At 41.5% G+C, this 18,107-nt stretch overlaps 1 protein-coding gene across 1 annotated transcript in view; it reads right to left on the reverse strand.

Annotated features, from left to right (window-relative positions):
- Positions 1-9,963: 9,963 nt before the first annotated feature.
- The window catches only part of EHF (ETS homologous factor), a 39,607-nt gene continuing 31,463 nt past the window's right edge, over positions 9,964-18,107 (reverse strand). The window contains exons 8-9 of the mRNA XM_029582619.1: positions 17,660-17,855; positions 9,964-15,362 (exon numbers count right to left, since the gene is read on the reverse strand). Coding sequence (XP_029438479.1) covers positions 15,263-15,362; positions 17,660-17,855 — 296 coding nt within the window. The 3' untranslated portion in view covers positions 9,964-15,262. The remainder of the gene's footprint in view (positions 15,363-17,659; positions 17,856-18,107) is intronic.

Raw genomic sequence — 18,107 nt, forward strand, 5'->3', positions numbered from 1 at the left:
AGGAAAGAGATCTAGGTGTCATAGTGGATGATGCATTGAAATTGTCGGCTCAGTGTGCTGCAGCAGTCAGAAAAGCAAACAGAATGTTAGGAATTATTAGGAAGGGAATGGTTAATAAAACGGAAAATGTCATAATGCCTCTATATCGCTCCATGGTGAGACCGCACCTTGAATACTGTGTACAATTCTGGTCGCCGCATCTCAAAAAGGATATAGCTGCAATGGAGAAGGTACAGAGAAGGGCGACCAAAATGATAAAGGGCACGGAACAGCTCCCCTATGAGGAAAGGCTAAAGAAGTTAGGGCTGTTCAGCTTGGAGAAGAGACGGCTGAGGGGGATATGCTAGAAGTCTACAAAATCATGAAAGGACTTCAACAAGTTAATGTAAATTGATTATTTACTTCCTCCTATAATAGAAGGACCAGGGGGCACTACATGAAGTTAGCGAGTAGCTCTGGAATTCTTTGCCAGAAGATGTGGTTACAACAGTTAGTGTAACTGGGTTTAAAAAAGGTTTGCATAAGTTCCTAGAGAATAAATCCATAAACTGCTATGACGGTAATTAATAAGCAATTGTAGCTTGTGATCTGTCTTAATGTTTAGGTACTTGCCAGGTTCATATGGCCTGGATTGACCACTGTTGGAAACAGGATGCTGGGCTTGATGGACCCTTGGTCTGACCCAGTATGGCATCTCTTACATTCTTATGTAAACCTAGATCTGTTAGGGAGGCAGTTAGGATGATATTGGAGTATCAGTGTGGTCTTTGCTTGTGGTCTAAGCAGATATGTAAATTGTCAACTACACTCATCCTCATAGTTTCTGTGCTGTAGTCATGCCTGAAGCCAGATTTGGAATGGTTCTAGACGGTTTGCAGGAATTCTGATCATTGCTATACTACCATCTTTTTTACGATTTTGCCTAGGAATTGAAGGATAGAGACAGGGCAGTAATTGCTCAGGATCCGAGGATGGAGGGTTTCTTTAGTGTAGGCTTTTTTAAGCAATCGGTTAGAAAGTCTTCTCCCAGTGAAGTGCTGATATTGGGGTGGAAGCAACTATGTAGGACTCATTTGGCTTTCTTGATTATCCAGGAGGGGCATGAGTCAGCTTGGAATGTAATTGCTTTGAAGTTGATGAAAAGAATATCAACATCTTGTTCTTGTGTAGGGAGTATAAAATAGTCAAACTGTGAGAGGATGTGACTTGCTCTGTTTGTGAAATGTTTCTAATTAGACTGTGTGATTTTGACAGTGAACAATTTCATCAGTCTATTGCAGTGTGATTCAGAGGAGGGTAAGTTAGTGGACAGTCATCCTAGGATTCTGCTCATTGTTCAGAATAATTCTCTGGGTATGTTTTCTTAGGGATTTTGTTGGGAAGTAGAACTTTTTTTGTTGTCTGCAATCACTTTTAGCTGGCTTTAAGGATGATTTTGGCCATGAAACAGGTAGAGTTGCCAGTTGTGTCAATGGCTGATTTGAGATCTGTATTCTAGTCAATCTTTGTGGTGACTGGGCAGGGAAACAAGTTGTCTTCATAGTTTTGCAGAATATGTAGAAAAGTCTCTGAAGTCAGGTGTGCGGTTGGGCGAACTTGTTTTGTGGATGCTTCTATCCTGGTTTTCTTGGGTAAGAGTGGTTGTAGTTCAAAGAGTATTGATGATGGTCAGACCAGGACTGCAGAGTAATCTTGATGTTATCGATTTGCAGCACAGATAGCAGTTTCTATGGAGCAAATATCAATGGGTCAAGTGTGTGGCCAGTAGCAGAGGAGGGTTTCTTGACAAATTGAGTTAGTGCTATGGTTTCTGAGAAAGACAGGAAGTTACATGGTAAATCTAGGTGAGGTTTATCAACATGATTGTTGAAGTCACCTCGGATTAGTGTCCTATGTTGTTCCATGTAGAAGTGGGGATATAGTACCATCTGCCCGGCCAGGATGAAGACTCAGACAGTGAAATTAGAAAGGCAAACAAAATCGGCAACAAAATTGTAATGAATATTTTAATTACCCCAGTATTGATTGAGTAAATATTGCATCAGGACATGAAAGGAACAGCTGGTCCTGTAACCAATGAAAAGGGGAGCTATTTTAGATTTAGTCCACAGTGGAATGAAGTATCTGATGAAAAGGTGATCATAATACAGACAAAATTGACATAATTATTGGTAAGAGGACATTAAGTAAAACTACTGCAGATTCATCTAACTTTAAAAAAGGAAACTACGATAAAATGAGGAAATTAGAAAAAAATTAAAAGGAGAAGTTATGAGTGTTGAAAGTTTGCATGAGGTATGGAATTGTTTAAAAATTTATTGGGATTTCAATAAATGTTGCAGGATTGTGATTTTGCCACCAGGTGGAACTGCAATCAATACATTTCCGCTCCAGCTCAACTTGTTCTTGACCCTTTGCCTTGGCCCTGGTTTAGCTCCTCCTCTCCATTTTTATGGAATTCCCACCTTTTATAAGCTTCTGGTTCAAACCTGCTCTTAGTACAAACACCTGGCTGAAAGGTTACTGAAACATAATCGGCTGTCATGGCTGAAAGCTCTTCGTGGCCTCGCCCTGACTGCTGACGTTTGAAGCAGGGGAGAGGGAGAGCTCCTGCCAGCATGGCAGCACAATGAGGGCTTTCTTGTTCGACCTAGGCAGTCGCTAGCTCTCGGAGGAGTCCTGTGTTTATCGTAACATGCTTTCCTTCAGAGCACAACTGGCTGTCCCCAGAAGACACAACTGAGGTTGCAAAGCACAAGTCTGTGTCTGCTGCCTCACCTTTCAGCCAGCAGTGTGCTTTGTACACCTGTACGGCACGTCCCAACAAGCACACAGCCATCAGAGGGGTGGGAGCAGGGTGAGAAGGTGGAAGGAGAGCAAAGGAATGACTCTGAGCTTTCCACTATCCTTTTGGCGAGTAATAAATACCCAGACTAGTAATCTGGAGTTGATGAAGCAGCACACAGAAGTAAAACCCTGAACCCTAGGGTCTGAGAGAGTGCACAACACGGATTTTTTTTTAAACTCTATTTTTATTGTAAAATTATTGAAACCAGAGTTTCCATCATTTCTTCCAATTACAATGCTTGCTATTCCATTTTCTCATACCACGAGTTTAGTGATTGGCTCTGCTGGCAGTTCAGTGATTTTCTGATTATTCTGCATAGGTTTACATTGCATGCAATGACAAACATAGGAGCCGGCTATTCAAAATGATTGGAGGTTGCTAAGCTCAACACAAATCACCCCTCCCTAGACACAGTGAACGGTTTGCTTGCCCACGCACCCACAACGCTCACCGAGTTGGCACCTATAATGACAAAGTTTCCATTACCTCCCCAGCTTCTCCAGCATAATGGCATGTCTATTTTTCCCATCTTGCATATTTCTTCTGGCATTAAGGATAGTTTGCATAGTATTTTCTATTGTGACACTGCATACTGAAGAAAACGAGCATGTATATTGTATAATGAAGGCTATAAATTCCCACTGGCAGTCTTCTAGGGGTTTGATTAACCAGTAACTCCAAGCCTTCACTTGTGTTGGGATTTTATTGCTCCATTCCTCTAATAGGATTTCATAGTCTGGCTAATTAATCCTTTAAGTGCAGAACTTTTCTGAGAATCTTTGAAATTATATTACCAGGCACACTGTTTGTATATATAAATACCAATATGGAATGAAACACACAGAAGGAAAACCTCAGTCTGCAGCAGAAATGAGTCTGGCCTCACTGGGCAATTTCATGATTTTTTTTTACCTTTCCAGATGATAATTGTACATTTTAAAAGAATATAATGAATGAGACACTAGAGTGTGGTTTACCTAGGTTTGACGTTATTGATGTCACCTAACAGCTGAGTAATTTGAGGTGCAGATTGGTAGAGCAGGATTTCTCCTGGCTGCTAGGTCAATGCTCTAACTCAGGGATAAGCACTTCTGGTCCTGGAGTGCCACAAGCAGGTCTGGTTTGCAGGACATCCGCAATAAATATGCTTGAGGTATATCCGCATCTGCTGCCTCCTTTGTATGCAAATATCGCTCATGCATATTCATGGCGGATCTCCTGAAAACCAGACCTGGCTCTGGCACTATAGGACCGGAGTTGCTTACCTCCTGCTCTAACTGTTAGACCACAGCTCTTCCTCCTCCCACACGATCTTACAACATTTAAATTTGTTACTACGATAATAAGCACAGTCTGTATTGTGTGAAATTTGAAGGTGTGCAAGAAATGGATCCACAGGAGAAAATCTCCGAGGACCTGAAAACAGAAATACCTTATTTAATGTTAGCATCTTTAATTGCTCTTCCAACTTGTTCCCCCACCTCAGCCCCCCTGGAGAGAGGCAGAGCTCCTTGTCCTGAGTAAGGAAGGATACCTGGTAAGGTCTGTTTGCAGAAAGTTGCCACATATCATATGGTAAATATTTGTCAATATCTTGGCTTGCTATACCACGTGTGTGCGTTGTCACTGAGGAATCTGGGGCTGAGCTGTGTTTGCTTTTGGCATCTTGCACTGTAAATAAAATGCACCCTCCTCCCTTCGTGTCCTCTGTTTCTGAAGCAAGACAAACAGGTGCCTTTCTGTCGCAGGAGAACCGTGTTAAAGGGATGCAGAATAAACGGCTTTGGTGCTGGGTTTAAGTCCAAGCTCTAATTGTCTGCTACATAGACCCTGGGTGAGGTGGGGAATCAATCATCACGCAATGGTGATGCCAAATGCAGGTTTTCCCAACCCTCGCCTGGGTGCACACCTCAGCTGCCTGGTTTTCTGGCATGAACGAGCATGAGACAGAGTTTCATACACTGGAGACCCAATGTATGCAAATGTGTCTCAAGCATATTCACTGTGGAGTCCTGAAAACCCAACTGCCTTCAGGAGGGAGTTGGAGTTAGGGCCCGTGACCAGATTACGTAGGTCGGGGAGAAATCCCTGGGCATTCATGAATGAAGGCTCATGGAGCCAGATCCCAAACCTGGTTCCAATTGAGCTGAAAGCTCTAAGCAGCAAGAGGAAATGGTCGTCCAAAAAGAAAAGAAGAAAATCCAAGCAGCTGAGAAATATTAAAGCAAGGTAAAGGTAGAGCAAGGGCATGCTACATGGGATGAGATTTACCACAAAACTAGCAAACCTCCCTTTAGGAAACGTTGGAATAAATAATCAGTGCCATGATATCCTGACTGGCCTTCTTTCAGATTGACCCGGTCCAAAACTTGTCTGAAGTTGATGTCCATGAGTTTTCAAACCCACGGAGGACACAGTGACAGACCTCACCTTCGAGTACCACACTAACCTTGTAACATTTCAACACTGATATCGCTAAGGTGAAAGTGCACAGCATGGCATTAGCTACAGATACTTTTAATTTCTGTATGTGAGTCGACAAAATGAAGGAACAGTAGTTTCATTTTTTTTTAAAGAGCAGCAACCTAGATACCATGATGCACCAAATATGAGGTTACAAATATGTAAAGCAACAGGTATGAAAGTAAAAAGGTCAGTAATTAAACTATATGGTTGAGTCTCAAGAGTATATAAACTCATGCCACCATTTTAGGGTGTGGACTTTTCGTTATCCCTTGTAGGGGCAGCATATCACTATGCTTGCTCCTGGTTTTAATTTGTTTCCTAAGAGGGAACAGTTGGGCCTCTAAAGCTAGGCCTGGGTATAGAACAGTAGAAAGGGTGCCTTTGCCTAACCTTTTTGGGAACCTTTTGTTTTCCAGAGAGGAACGTTTTTCTGTCTTTCCTTTCTCTGTCTTTGGCTTCTCTGCATGCCTGAGTACCCTAGGGCCCAGGGGATCAGTGTGGTTTAAGGAAGAGGAATGGTGGACTATTGTAAGTCCTGGTGCAGGAATGAATCTGGGTTCATGCCTGGGAGAAAGAAAGAGCAGGTGAAGAAGGCCTGTGGCACCCATCCATTGTTAACCATATCTACATCATCGAGATGTTGAAGAGTGGAGTATGGAGGTACTCTCCAGGTACCAGCAAGGGAAGTAAGGAGAATGAGGTATGAAAAATGAGACTTTACTTAAGTACGCTTAAATTGGAAAAAGATTATCCTATCCACCAAATTGTGGGAGGCAGCTGCAAAATGACCCTTTAATTGGAACAGATCAAGAATGAGAGATCTCAATGGATATCAGTAACAGAATAAATCAATTAGAAGCTGGAAGTCACAAATTTATTAGAAGATCTGAAGCTGTAAAATGGATTGCAAATAACAAGAACTTGTAACTTAATATTTTTATCAAATTTCCATCTTTAATTGGTAAAAGTTATGTTGGAAACCAGCAATTGCTTCCCATGTGATTATTAGTGCTGTATACAAGAGTCTTTAGTACTGAATTAAATATGAACTCTCAGGCCTAGGAAGTAATCTTCCCCCCTTGCTCCCCCCCCCCCCCCAAACAGACTGGAAATTTTGGACATCAGATGGATTTACCATCAAGAGAGGACTTTAACAACTTAAACCTTTAACTGAGGTGTGGTCTTTGGGTTCCTGAGAAGGGACATTAGCTCAGGGGCTAGAATGAAATAGAAAAATAGAAGGAAAAGCATAAGCAAGCTTCAAATGCCAACACATAACCTTTACATTGAGTCTTGTTTCTTCTGTGCTGAGCAGGTTCATGGCTATGAATAGGAACGCAAATATTTTCATCAGATAAAAATAATAGCAGAGAGAAAGAAACCAGCTTTGTCTGGGGTTCATCGGACTAGAAAATTGGATTATGACTCTTTGGCTGGATCGAGCAGGGTAGAGAAGGCCCTGGCTCCATGTCACTCTCGGTTATTATTAGGTTTTCTAATATTTTTCCTGCAAAAGCTCTCCCAACTCCTCCAGTCTCCAGTCTCTGCAGGTCGGGTGGAAGAGAGCGCTATGGGCAGGGCTGTAGCAGGCACTGGATGGCCCTGGGGGGAGAGGAACCCCCTTGCTTTTAAGAAAATACCACACATTTTGATAAATTAAATTCATTTGTGATTTAGGGAACAAAAAGAAAACCAAGAAGGTTCCACCAGGAACTAAAGAAGATGTGCACATGTGAACACCTGCAGTCCTCGCACAGGGGGCGGAACCAGAAAATAAAATAAGCCGCTCACATGACTCTTCCCCCCTCCACCCCCCCTGCTATGTCCTGGAAATTTGGTGCAAATAAGACATGAAAAAAGATTCACAGCAAGGCTCCTACTCAGAGACAGATACTGCAATCTCACAAAACCTTCACTTTCCTTCAGAAAATAGGCTAAAAATCAACTTTGTGCAAACCCATCAACCATAATGTCCTCCTCAATTGACATTAACACCAGAGCATTAGGGCACAGCTCTAGAATTGTAGATCAAAACTTAATAATTGCATCAGCCAATCCATGTGCAAATACACGGGCACAAATCCCCAATGATTCACGGCCAAGTCACTCAACATATCGAATAATGATACTCAAGAGGTCAAGAGCAGAAACCATGCATGCCAAAAACCACTGTTGATTTCACTTCTCGCACCACTGGATTCTATACCTTGATGCCTGTCCTATTATCAAACTCGATGGTTGGTTTAACTGTCTGCAAACAAGTACTGCAACTATTGAGGACCTGTATGAGCAGTAATACAGTGTTTGACTAACTAAAATAAAAAATATATATTAAAATTAAATTAATAAATTGACAAAACCGAATTTATACACTTAGAAAGGAAAAGCCTGAATATCACACAAACTCCAATATTTATCAATAACAGCAAACAAATTGACTTAACTAAGAAAGTGCGCAATCTCGGAGTAATTATTGACAATGAACTAAACCTCAAACAACACATATCTCTAAAAGTAAAAGAAGGATATGCTAAACTCATGATACTGAGAAAACTTAAGCCATTACTATCCCTACCAAACTTTCGCACTGTTCTTCAATCTCTGATATTTGCAAGCACAGACTACTGCAATGCCTACCCAACACTACAATAAGACCACTACAGATTTTACAAAATGCTGCAGCTAGAATTCTCACTGGAAAAAGCAAAAGAGATCACATATCCGATACACTTGCTGCTCTACATTGGCTACCTATAGAACAAAGAATACAATTCAAAGCACTGTGCTTAATACACAAACTCATCCACGATGAAAAAGCAGAATGGCTGAACACAGCACTTAAAGTACACGTCCCACACAGAAATCTAAGATCAGCAAACAGAGCACTTCTACCCATTCCATCTGTAAAAACAGCAAGACTCACCCAGGTGAGGGATCGCGCATTATCTCTAACCGGACCCACATTATGGAACTCCATGCCCCTTGACCTCAGACTCCAAAGCAATCATAAATTTTTCAAAACGCAACTCAAAACCTGGCTTTTCAAACAAGCCTTCAAGAAGGAGAACGAAGCAGGCAATTAAATTAAATAAATTAAATACATGAATTTAAAGATAAGCGGCATAAAGCACCCAATGACTATATTCCAGCTCCTAATGGAATTAGTTCAACCTATTTTTAACTATAGTCAACCTTCAGAATGAAACTCTACTTAACACTCATCCACAAGTAATGTCTTTTGATAAAAACTCGTGTTTGTTACCGAATTCTAATGGCACCACCCATGTAAATTATGAGATATATTTTCCTTTGATATAGGTGCCCTATTGTAAACCGTTATGATGGTGAATAACTTAATGATGGTATATTAAAAAAAACCGTTTAAATACATAAATAAGATTCCAAATTTGGAATTAATTTTTTTAAAATGTGAATTTTTTTTTTTAATTAAAAATAAAAAAATCAAGGGTGCGTCTCCCACTCCCATCCTCAACCACATCTTGCTCTCTCTTTCACAAGTGCGGTGGGGTCCTGATGGCAGTGAATCCTGGTTTGGGGTCTCTATGGAACCTTTAGACCAGGAATATCATTGGGATCTCCAATAGTAGCACACTGTGCCCTCTCTGTAAGCAGTAATTAGAGAAAACACCGATTCACAGCCTCATTGTTGACCTTGGTCAGCATTTGTTGGGTTTCAGGGTCTTTATGTTTTGATGGACTTTGGCGCAGAGTCAGGGCCAGGGCTTTTGGGGCCATTTCTAACCGTAACAATACATTGGCAGCATGCGGTGATGCATCAAGACGGTCGTCATCATCATCATCAGTCCTCTGCTTCCTCAGGGGCAATGGCTTCCAGTGGCCCTGCAGTGCACCGCACACTGCCAGGACAGTTTGCATCAGGAATGGCAGCAGAAATGTCTGATTTGCTCAGCAGGAAGGAGCAGCAGTGGTGGCCGCTGCGGGTAACAGAAGGCGTTTTGGCACTGCTGACTGCTCAGTTGCAACAATGCAGAATGGAAGCAGCTTTCCTCAATGCAAGCCAACTTAACATCTACTTGGGTTTCCAGCGTGTTCTCCAAGCACAGGACACTTTTCATTGCTTGGACAATAAATGACTTTGAATTTGGAGGTCGGATAAAGGTAATTTGTTTTCACTTTTGGCTGGGCAGTGTGTGCATGCTCTCCCTATACCTTGGAGGTGCAGAGCCTTCTTTGGTAATTTGTGTTTTAAATGCCCCAATTGCTTATCCTGTGTTATTTAAGCTAATAATCCTTAAATTCAGAATATCTCTGAAATAAGCTACTTAGTCTGAACACCACATTTAAAAAACCTTAAGCAGCTGGATGATGATAACAGACTCCTGCGTATGTCTGTAATGAGATGATGATAACAGACTCCTGCGTATGTCTGTAATGAGATGTGTGGTGGACACAAAGCTGCCACACAATGCCCACGAGATTATGAACTAACACTGATTTATTTCTTTGGGTCTGGGCTGCATTTATTTTTGTCTTCAGCACAATGAGAGGAAGAAGGAGGCACCATGCCATGCTCTGAGAAAGGCTCTGCTCATTTTGTACAATTTGATCAACTTATTTTTCCACAGCAAAAAGAAAGGCAAGAATAAAATATGCACTTCAAAACTTGCTTTTATCACTTTCTCCTTTAATCGTGATTTTTACAGCTTCATCAACATTAAACACAGATTTGACGTATGGCTTTTTTATTTAAAAAAAAAAAAATTCTGATCATATATACACAATGCAAAAAAAAATATCAAGATGCCAAATGACCTTATTCCCTATGCAAGGAAGCTAGCAAAGAGCTGGAATTCTGCAGAAGGCTGGTGCCTCCTTCAGCTGCCTCCAACTTTCATTACCACCCAGAGTTCCTTAAAAATACTTTTCATGCTGACTGTTTTGCAAAAGGCATGTTAATAGTAATTGCCAAGGCCTTCAACCAATCCCTTCATAATTGAATCTGTCACTACATAAATAGAATTACTTTTTATTACAGAGTTTTGTACTGCTGAATCATTGTAGTTTAGTAACAAACCCAAAGTATACATCCAAAAACCTGTTATTGCTCAATACTTGCAAATTAAAAGACCGATCCCTGAAATGCAGCTGTAAATTCCCCCTTTATTCTAAATATTCCTGTCTTCTTTATCTTGATTTGGTTAGAACTAGTTAAAAGCTTATCTCTTATTTTTGGCTGGTGCAGGAGTCACAGATATCCCAAATAGATCAGTTGGCATTTTCAAACCCTCTACAATCAGAGCAGTCAATTGACACAACCGAGAGAAGGGTAAGAGTCAAAATAGGTTTCCCTATGCTTACATATATTAAAGACCAGAAGCATCATTTTGGTGTCATACATCATCACAGACCTGTTTGCCCAGACAGTCAGATACTTTAGGGGGACCTTCCTGTACTAGTCAACTCCATTTAAGCTCTATGTCAAGCCTACAGTTTTCATTGAGAAAATTCAACAATGCAAATTTTGTCATCCCAGAAGCATTCTGTCCAACACTGAAAATGGGATTACCCAAGATATTACGAAGGAAAGCTCTTGCTTTGGCAGTCTCCATTGTCATTTGTGGAATGAGAGAGAGGTGAAAGGCTGGCACCGATGGAGTGTGGGGTGGGGGGGGGGACGGAGAGTGGTGTTAGGGCGGATGCCTCTTGTCTACTCCTTGCCTATTTTGCACCTGGAGCTAGCCCTCATTATATAGAATATTAATGACGACTTCCCTCTGATTATGTTTTTTGAACCATGGGATATCGCTCTCTTTCCCTCCATCTAAACTCCTGACTGACCCAGCCTTCCCCATGGGCTCCTAACAGATGAGTAGGTTGAATAGTTGAAGTGTTGTGTTTGGCCAGTGTCCAAGAGAACCTGAATTTAAGAGCAGAGCCAAAGCCCTAACACTGAACATCTATTGTTGCAGATGAAAGCAGCTATGTAGTTTTCTCAAGGTAACCGACACTTCACCAAAACACGAAACAAAGCAAAAAACGTAGCTGTTGTGTGTGGAGTTCAGGCCTGATGTGATTTGTAAACACTGCAATCTCCACCCATCTCAAATAAAGTCTGATTTGGCAAGAAAAGTCTTAGAAAACACAATGCTGGCAAAAGATGTTGGAGTCCTGATGAGAATCGTCTCCCGCACCCCCCACCCTGTGTCCATAACCGGCTGAAAGACAGGAGAGCCCTGCTTTGAATCCACAGAGCATATTGAGGTCATTCAGGGTCTTTTACAAACTCCTCGCAGGTTCTTTTTCTCTAATACTGGTCATTGTTTCTTCCTCATTTCTCCTTTCTCTCCCTGGATCTTTCCCCCCTTCACACCTGCATATTGATGATTAAATATTAGTTTCCCATCCACATCAGTACACAAAAGTCTTGCAGAAAATGGAGACACACCATAAGGCAAGAAGGACCTCCCTGTATGGGTAGGGGTGCGTGTTTATAGTCCACAAGCAGCTTCATTACTTATCATTAAGGGTCTGATTTACTACAGCCTTTGCCCATTCTGTATTTATGAGAAAAATAAGCATTAGTGAATCAGGCCCTAAATGTAGATTTGTACCTTATTTATTAAAGTTTTTGATTTATGTCTCAAGATATACTATAATATCTAAACTGGAAAATGTACAGATGTAAGCATGCAACAGGATAAATCATAATCAGAACAAAGTGCAATAGATTATGCAAAATATCTTCTATAGCATACTGTATACAGTATGATGCCTGATAATAAGAGTGCGGGGAGTCATCTATAAATATTGATTATACCTAAGTGTAACCGTTAAAGGAAAAGGCAGCCAAATTCATTTATTTCACATTATTGACTAAGCCAAACAAGGACAGGAGAATAAAGGAAAAAAACATTTTTATACCGGTTTGTAGTTCAACAAAAACTTCTAACTGTTCTGCTACAAAGCAAACATAACGGTCACCTTGGTATAACACAAGGCACTTGCAAGGAAATCTGAAAAGAAAACACAAGCCTGGCTGAAGAACTCTGGGCTTCAAATTCAGAAAATGTTTCCTTTTTTTGTGTGTCACTTGCGAGACATCAGAGAATAAACGCCCAGACATGTTCATACATGTGTTGGAAACTTTTTTTTTAACACCCCTTCTCTACCTGGTGCTACAACAAAACTGGCTATCAAAGCAGCTTTGGAAGCCCTGGATACATTTATGGTATCAGGTCAGGCTTGATGGGCCTGGCTCTTCCTCCATTCCATCTTCTTAATAAAAGGCAAACAACATACGTTACATGTTGGAGGGAGGGCATCTAATGGAATTTGGAGAGCCTCCGCCAGATGCCGTTTAAGCATATCCATAGCAGACATCAGTGAAATGTTTGGAAAATAAAAAAAATCATGCTTCTCTTCTGCAGAGAATTTTCCAAGATGGCATTCTGAAGGCAGTGATGAATGTGCAATCAGTCTCTCTGTGCCTGATATTTCCTGCAATTCTCTCCTACCTCTGGTCTATCGGGAAATGCTCAGAGGACTCCTGTTTCTATCCCGATTGACAGGTTCACAGTTGCAAAGTCTATCAGCTGGAGAAAACCCTATAGTGGGGATCGAGTCTGGCAGCATGGAGATAGCTTTGAGTAACTACTCTGAGCCCTGGGGATCGTGCTGCTCCATTGAGGCCTGTGATGACATCATCACCCGGCGACTTACTTGTTACTGGTGCTGCTGCTGCAATGCATTGATTGCTTCTTGAGCTGAGGGCAAAAGACACTGGGAAGGAAGCAGAAGTCATACCAGTCCCTTTGATCTGGTCTGGGTCTTGTGGGTCACTTGTTGGTTTCTTCCTCGCACTGGAGCAGTGGCTGTAGAACAAGAGGCATGGGATCCATCCAAGGGCAAGAATATTCTGGGAACATTACTTGGAGCCCAGGGAGTTGCTCACCTGATTTTTTCAGGTCAGGTTATAGAGTCTCTCCCCAAAAAGTTAAATTGGAGGACATGTGGAAAGCCATACTTTGTCTCACTTCTCAATTTTCTAATTTGACTGTCTCTATTGTGGACTCAACCCATGAATTTGGAATTGGATTCCTAAGTTCAAAGTAAACATTTGGATACTCTGGAGGTGAAGATGAAATAGCTTCAGAAACTACTTGTTACATGCAGTCAAATATTTTTAATTAGTAGAAATGTACCTTATTCTCAACACATTAAATGTGCCTGACACCTGCTAAAAATAAGTGTATCTAGTTTACTGCAGAGGGCCTTCTTCCTGTGTTGCGTCAATGAGGAAAGTTCTAGGTATATTGGGTCCTATCCAAGGTCTCGAGTTTAATGAAAGAATGGGAATGGCCTAGGGGTGGATGTTCCAATACACAGTCTAGGGTAGGGATTCTCAACCCAGTCCACAGGACACACCTAGCCAGTTGAGTTTTCAGGCTATCCACAATGAATAAGCAAGAGATGGATTTTCATACAATGGATCTACATCATGCATATTCATTGTGGAAATCCTGAAAACCTGATTGGCTAGGTTTTCCCAATGCCTAGGATGAGAACCAGTGATCTAGGGGCAGCTACTCTGGAGTTTGTCATCCTGTAACTGAGAGTCGGCCTTATCACTATATTAAAACATCGATTTCCCCATCCTCAGGACCAGCCAGAATTCTGGAGCACCACACACACCCCCTTCACCCCAGCTGGGCACAAATTGGAAGGGGGTAGGTAGTTATTCTATACCTAGGGGCAGGCTGAGGGTTAAATCTAGCACTGCCCCACCCCAATCTGGAACATGAAGCATATCTACAAACTGGAACAGGAAGCGCAGCCCCGCCCCACTCAGGAACAGGAAGCGCAGCCCCGCCCCACTCTGGAACAGGAAGCCCAACACTGCCCTGCCCCACTCTGGAACAGGAAGCCCAGCTTCATGCCCTGGAACAGGAAGCCCAACAATGCCCCGCCCCACTCTGGGACAGAAATGCAGCCCCGCGCCACTCTGGAACAGGAAGTCCAGCTTCATGCCCTGGAACAGGAAGCCCAACGTTGCCCTGCCCCACTCTGGAACAGGAAGCCCAGCTTCATGCCCTGGAACAGGAAGCCCAACATTGCCCTGCCCCACTCTGGAACAGGAAGCACAGCTCCATGCACTGGAACATGAAATGGTGCCGATAATTGCTTGGGGTTACCATGTCACCAGAGAGAGGCTCATCCATGGATTGCTTTTCTTCATTTCTTCACAGCAATCCGTAGAACTGCATCAGCCCAATCACCCTGTCTGCTACCCACTCATGATGTCTGCTCCTTTAAGCACATTTCCAGTCAACAGTACGCAGAGGAGACAGTGACTTTTCACACCATGGTATTTACCCCTCTCCCCTGGCCTTCTTATCCCTAATGCCTGTAACACTTCTCATATTCATTTCATGAATATGGAAAGAAGCCTAACATTAGTTCCTCAGCCATCACAATTAAGCACGTATGCTGCGTGCTCTTTGCTATCTGTGTATAAATACACTAGGTAGGTATTGCCAGATTGTGAGATGCTTAGGTTACTAATCCGCTGTCATCTAGACTTCTATATACAAAACAAAGTGGCACCAAGCTCAGTTTTTATGTACAGAATACACACTACCCTTTTGTAAATCTTTCTGCTGACGAAACGTTAATGCCCTTTATTCACCCTTTGCTCGTAGCAGTATAAGCCTACATCATGGCACTCGGGGATGATCCCCGGCATTTCCCCAAACCCAGCATTGCAGCAATAAACTTTACAGCAGAGGTGACAATCATATTTATACAGAATCATATTTCACAGGAAACTCCCCTTACAGGATGTACTGAACATAAAATATACAGTAACTTCAGTTCTCCTTCTCCCCAGATAGGTTGGTTTCCTGTTGTACTTAAATAGAAGAAAGTCTTTGAAATATTTACTTCTGGTGACTGGGATTGTCATCATTTTCAGCTTTCACCTTCCTTCCAGCCACGAGCATTCTTTCCAAATTTATAGACTAATCTGCGTCCATCCACCCGCTCCAGGATTTCTCGTTTATAATAGTATCTGTTTAAGAACAATTAGAAGTCATTTCTTTCAAACTGTGCTCCAGTCTGTAATAAACAGATTATTCCTGCTCTACTGTTAAGCAGGTGTTGGAGAACTGCCCTCCCGTATTGATCTACAACATGCGCTAGTGCATGCTACTTCCCGAAATGAATAACCTAAACATGGTCAGGTTTTCCTGTGTCCCTGGGAATTTGTTTAATTTAAAATGAATTGAACCAAAAAAAAAAAGGGCTTTTTTTTGGTTTGAATTCCTTATTTCTTTTAAATGCAGGTTCATTGCTAGTCTCTGAGCTGCATAGACAGTTCAAGAGAATGCTCTTGTACCAGAAACTCTCCACCTACAATCACTTGTGGGGTAATTATTCCTTATAGATTATGAAATAAAATGTCTTTTAAAAAAAACCAAATCTAGATGGCTCTATAATCTCAGTAGCAGATTACTTCAAAGTGCTCCTAAGTGGAAACTAACTGGAAACTCTTGCAATTTCAGTGTTTTGCTAACTTTGCATTATGCTACAGTCTTGCACTGGTACAGCAGTGTTTTTCATAGCAACATAGTAAATGACGCCAGAAAAATGCTAACTGACCTATTCATTCTGCTGTGCTGTTCCTGTTCACACTGCCAAGAATATATCTCAGCTGCCAGCAGTAAAGAATGAAGCCTGTAGGGCATCACTTCATATCCAAGACATTTTTTGTTGTCTTTCTCTACTTTACCATAACCCAACCATCTGGCCTTCAAGGTCCCCTGCGACAAGCATCCCACTCAACATGAAGAGGGCATAGCCTGCATTTCCACTAGGACTTCTAGTTGCAGCTTGCTAGACAGACCTAGTTGCACTGTACCCTCTAACCTGGGCACATATGTGTGCACACATAGGTCGTGAACCCTGAGTACATGGCAAAACATAGCACGCACATAAAATGGCATAATAGCATATATCTCGTTACTATATGATTTGCTTAACTATAACAAAATATGAAATCAAATTGTATTGGATGTTTTCTATTTATCTGAAACAAATTATATGCTGAAATAACAAGGTAGAATTATTTTCTTATAGCCGAGTATATTTTCTTATAGCTGAGCTGATGAAGACCAGCAACACTTTCAAAATCCTGATATTATTTGCTTATATTTGTTCAAGCACACTTGGCTTGTAATGCACTCAGGCTTATAAAAAGTTGCACAAAAGAACATTTTTGCACACATAACCTGTCAAAACTTAGAGGGAACATTGCCCAGCTGCTAATGAATTTTTCCACTTTCTCTTCACTTTTTTGGTAGCTAAAAATCATCTGTGTTTATCCCATGCTTTCATGAAGGTGGTTAGGGTTTTTGCCTCCACTGCCTGCTCCAGACTGGCAATCTATGCACCCACTACCCTTTTCTGAGTAACAAGATTTCCTGACATTGCTCTTGAGTTTGCCCTTTTGCCAATAAAGACAGAAATCACTTTGTCCCAAGTACAATTAATAGGTTTTATAGCCCAAACTGCAAAATTGAAGTGCAATCTATCTATACACTGTAGTACACTATGGACCCTGGGACAGGGTAGAGTGAAAAAACGAAGGCTACAAGCAGCCCAGATAAATTTGACAAGGTTCTCCTACGAAGGCCCCTAGGAGAACTGCTCATTTAACTCAGCAGGAGAGTCACTGGTTTAGAGCCAGAAGGCTCTTGCTTCAACCTTCCAGGACCCTGGCAGAGAATAGAGGTAGAGGGTGAAACCTTCAAGTGAACGTTAAACCTTCTCACAGACCCTAATTTTCAAAAGAACTTACCATGAACACAGAATGAGAGAAACCTATTATTTAAAAATATAGCCTGAAGCCCTCCAGCGATTCAAAAGTGCTATGGAATCCTCAGATATTTACGCATACAGTATAATATATTATTATTATTATGCTATTGCATTGATATTATTGGAAGAACTGCTCAGTTGGCATCCCCTTATTATGATAATCAATCACCAAAAAAGAGGACTCTCAATTGTCCTATATGTGAACAATTTGGGACTTTTATGTACAGCTAAAAATACAAATTTATAGACTATACAATGAATGAATAGGGTGGTCCATTTCAAGGTACATACCGACCAGCTTGCTGACATCTTGATATGATTAATTGAGCTTCTGTAGATAAAACTCTATTTATAGTGTACCCTTGTTTTGCACAGCGGTACCTTAGCACGATTCTATGGTTTCTTTTCAACAGAAAGGGGGAAAGACATTTTCTGAATTAAGCCTTCTGACTCCGCGCTATTGCGCGCACACTGGTTGGGTTCACTTACCGCATAGCTCGGCTCAGCTTTTCGTAGGTCATACTGCTGTTGTTTTTCTTCTTTCCCCAGAGCTGTGCCACAGCCTCGGATTTGAGAAACCTGAAGACTCCTTCTGATCTGTCTTCCCACTTTATTAATCCCGGGTTCCTCTCCGGGTTCAAAAGGATATCTCGGATAAACTCCCATAGGTGAGTCCCTCGAGGATCTGGAGGAGGAGGAGTAAAGGGTTTATTCTTCACCAAATTCTTGGTTTAAGAAGAAATTAACGATCTAAAAGAGTAAACTTGCAGCTTACAATTTAGAATAGTTTGCCTCCTATCTGCAATGGTATCTAAAATGTCAGAGAGTCATCCATTAAAAATCTGATGACATCATAATCCACAAAGACAAAACTCTTGTTGGTGTATGTTATGTCTATCAACGAGAATCAATAATTGCTACAAATGAAAGTGTTCTA

Source organism: Rhinatrema bivittatum, chromosome 17 (genome assembly GCF_901001135.1).
Source record: "Rhinatrema bivittatum chromosome 17, aRhiBiv1.1, whole genome shotgun sequence".
NCBI classification, from domain to species: Eukaryota; Metazoa; Chordata; class Amphibia; order Gymnophiona; family Rhinatrematidae; genus Rhinatrema; species Rhinatrema bivittatum.